Source organism: Malus sylvestris, chromosome 12, assembly GCF_916048215.2.
Source record: "Malus sylvestris chromosome 12, drMalSylv7.2, whole genome shotgun sequence".
NCBI classification, from domain to species: Eukaryota; Viridiplantae; Streptophyta; class Magnoliopsida; order Rosales; family Rosaceae; genus Malus; species Malus sylvestris.
Genome location: NC_062271.1, coordinates 17727362 through 17730457, shown reverse-complemented (window position 1 = coordinate 17730457; position 3096 = coordinate 17727362). Strand labels below are relative to the sequence as shown.

Sequence of the window (3096 nt, the reverse complement as noted above, 5' to 3'; positions counted from 1 at the left end):
AATGAAGCACGTCCTAATATAAATTTGGAGAATAAATAGAGAATTTAGTTATAAGTAGCTAGTGACAATGCATAAGCACAGTAGGATGAACATGGGATGAAGCAAATGCGTATCAGAACATATGTGATTTTAGAACTTGAGTTTACAAAACGTCTTATCATCAAAACATAATTGAGTACAAGCATTCTCATGTCTTTTTTAATATGTAAGCGATTTTAATCTGCTTAAACTTAGACTAAAAAGCGGGAGGGGGATACAAACTCAAGTTCAAAATGAGGTGCACATCTGTTCTAACCTATGCAGCTATATTCAAATCTTCTGAGCATTCTAATAGTTAAATATAAATTTTGTATCCATACTTTATACCTTTCGTGATTTTTATCATCTTTAAGGAAAAATATAAGATTATTAAAGATTTTTATCATCTTTAAGGAAAAATATAAGATTATGTATTCCAAATCATAAAACCACGATTAACATCGACAGCATCACTGTTTCAGCCTCCTCTAATTACTATCGTGCGATTCATTAAAAATCAAACACATAATATACCATATAAAATACGAGCATGAAATTTCTCTCCAACCACTGTAGAAGAGGAGAGTGTTAGGCCAAAAACCAACTAGTTTGGTCCATCCTGCATTACATATAATCACGTGCCATCGTCCAGTGCCTTTGATTTGTACTGTAGAAGAGGCGAGTGTTAGGCCAAGTCACGTGACCGTCTGAGCCATGCATGGTTTGCAAATCTACCAACTCCTCTTTTGATTAATTTTCAAAATCTCAAAGACTTAATCTCTTTATTCAGATAGAGCATGTTCACTACATTTTTTTTAAGGGAACTTTCATAAAAAGGGTTTGAGTTAAATTTATTTTAATAAAAAATAATGGTATAACTTTATTTAATTATAAAGACTTAAATTTTAATGAAAAACCCTTAAATTTAATAAAATGTACAAAAGAACTTAAATTTTTATGAAAAAGACATAATTTATCACACAATTACACTGTTTATGAAACTTATTAACTTACTATACTGTTTATGAAATTTACTACATTATTTATGAAACTTAACGTGTGTCATTCCCTTCTTCACCTCTCCGCAATGTCGCTTCTTCAAATGCCACAAATCTCTGTCCACGCACACAAAGGCCCCAGTAGTGTCGAAGATCACATGGGAATAGCAGCCAAGTCCCATCACTTGGAGTGGTCTATTGGTATCCCAAACGGCTTGGGAAGATTTGGTAGCAAGCGGAAGAAACCCAAGGTCATCATCAGGAAGCTCAAATGTTATAATACCCATTGGGAAATTGGGAACTAGAGAAGCTACAACCATCATGAGGTTCTCTATCATCTGGTCCAAATTTCCCCAGATAATAAGAGTAATTGCAACCATGAATGGGAATAAAGAGAGTAAGTTGGAAATGATGAACACCAAAACACCATAATATCCATCCTTGTAGACCACCTGGGAATATTTACCATCCTTGTAGTCCCTTCTTTTGGAGAACCAGTCCGGGATCATGTCGACGTCGGCCTTCTTGTAGACGATGTCAGCGAAACGTCTATCGATACCCATGATGGAGGTAATGGTGAAACATGATCTTCTGCTTTCCATCCACATTGGTATTCAACACACGCATAATATGCTGCAACTCCTCATCTGCGAATTGCAATGAGAGACATGGCTGCGACCTTAGGGTTTGACGGCTCTTTGCTCTAACTCTGCGTGCGTGTGGTTGAATTGTTGTCAGAAAAACTGGAAACTCGGGCCATTTTAATTGGATTGATTTAATATTGAACTTTGTCCTAACCATTAAATAAAGTTAGTATATGATTTTTGATTAACATTTAAAGTTTTCAAGCCCTTATTATTAGTTTTTATTTTTTTTTAATGGAAAGGGATCTCCGGAGATCCCTTCCACCTAATACTCATCATCAAACAATCTGGGACTTTAAAATTTAATCCAACGGTTAAAAACACAGGCTCACTTTAAAAGTTATAGTAACTTTATCCGTTAGATCAAATTTCAAGGTCCGAATTGTTTGATGATGATGATTACATAGAGGATCCCTTTGCTTTTCAAATGACAATGATATGAGATAATACAGGAATGATACGTGAAGTGTTCATGTATGAGATGAACTGTTTTTTCGGTAATAATGATACTTTACTGAATTTGGGAATTGAGCACATATTTTGACATATATATAATGTCTGTATATTTTCATTCCTTGTGTTATTGTAAACCAAGAATACGTTAGTAATGAAATAAATTCTAATATCTTGTATTCTTATTTCTCATAAGTAAACATGTATTATTTTTTAGTCACTCTTTACAGCAGTTATGTTCTCCTAGACTTTATAAGTTATGTTCTCCTAGCCTCTATAGTCCAACAAGACCGTAGTTACTTATAGTTTAATAGTGCTTGATCCATAAATAAGTGTCATTTAAATTGTTACATTTTTATTCGAATGTTAAAGTAAAATCAAACGGTAATATTACTATAATTTTCTTAGACTATAGAGCCTTAAGAGAACGGGACCCCTTGCCTTGAAAAAGATAGCGATTGATGGCTTTTTCCTGAAAGAACAAAATTTCGACTAAAAAAAAAGAAAAAGACGTAGAAAATGAAAGACTCACATTGATCTTCCAAGCTGGCAGTTTGGTAGAATCAGTAGGCACACATAATATATTTCATGGGAATGGAATTGAAAAATCCAGGAAAACGATCACCACATATCCAATCACAGCCGTCGCGTACTTTGATTCCATATATTTAAACATGCGGTGGTTAGTGAGAGAGAGAACCTCCATATTTGTATTTGGTATGAAGCATGCTTTGTTATGTGTTTGGTTTATGATTTTGGTAGGTGGAACGTATGTCGTCGGATCCAACTTATTACATTACTATTTTGGATCATGAGAACAGTAAGTGTTACAATTATGTGGTAGCACAAAAACTTAAACGTCTAACAGTTAAGGTCCAGCTAAGGTCTCAGTGTAATTCAGATTATACGATAAACTTGCATATATACTCCATAAAACTTAAAATCTTCACGGATGCCCAAGGTTTGCGACGGTAGATATGTTA

The 3096-nt window shown here is 34.2% G+C and overlaps 1 protein-coding gene across 1 annotated transcript; it reads right to left on the bottom strand.

Annotated features, from left to right (window-relative positions):
• Positions 1-942: 942 nt before the first annotated feature.
• LOC126592684 (uncharacterized) lies at positions 943-2764 on the bottom strand. The gene is made up of 2 exons (XM_050258441.1): positions 2646-2764; positions 943-1725 (listed from the first exon to the last, which is right to left on the bottom strand). The coding sequence occupies exon 2, from the start codon at positions 1622-1624 to the stop codon at positions 1058-1060; it is 567 nt and encodes a 188-aa protein (XP_050114398.1). The 5' UTR covers positions 1625-1725; positions 2646-2764; the 3' UTR covers positions 943-1057.
• Between the last annotated feature and the right edge of the window lie 332 nt (positions 2765-3096).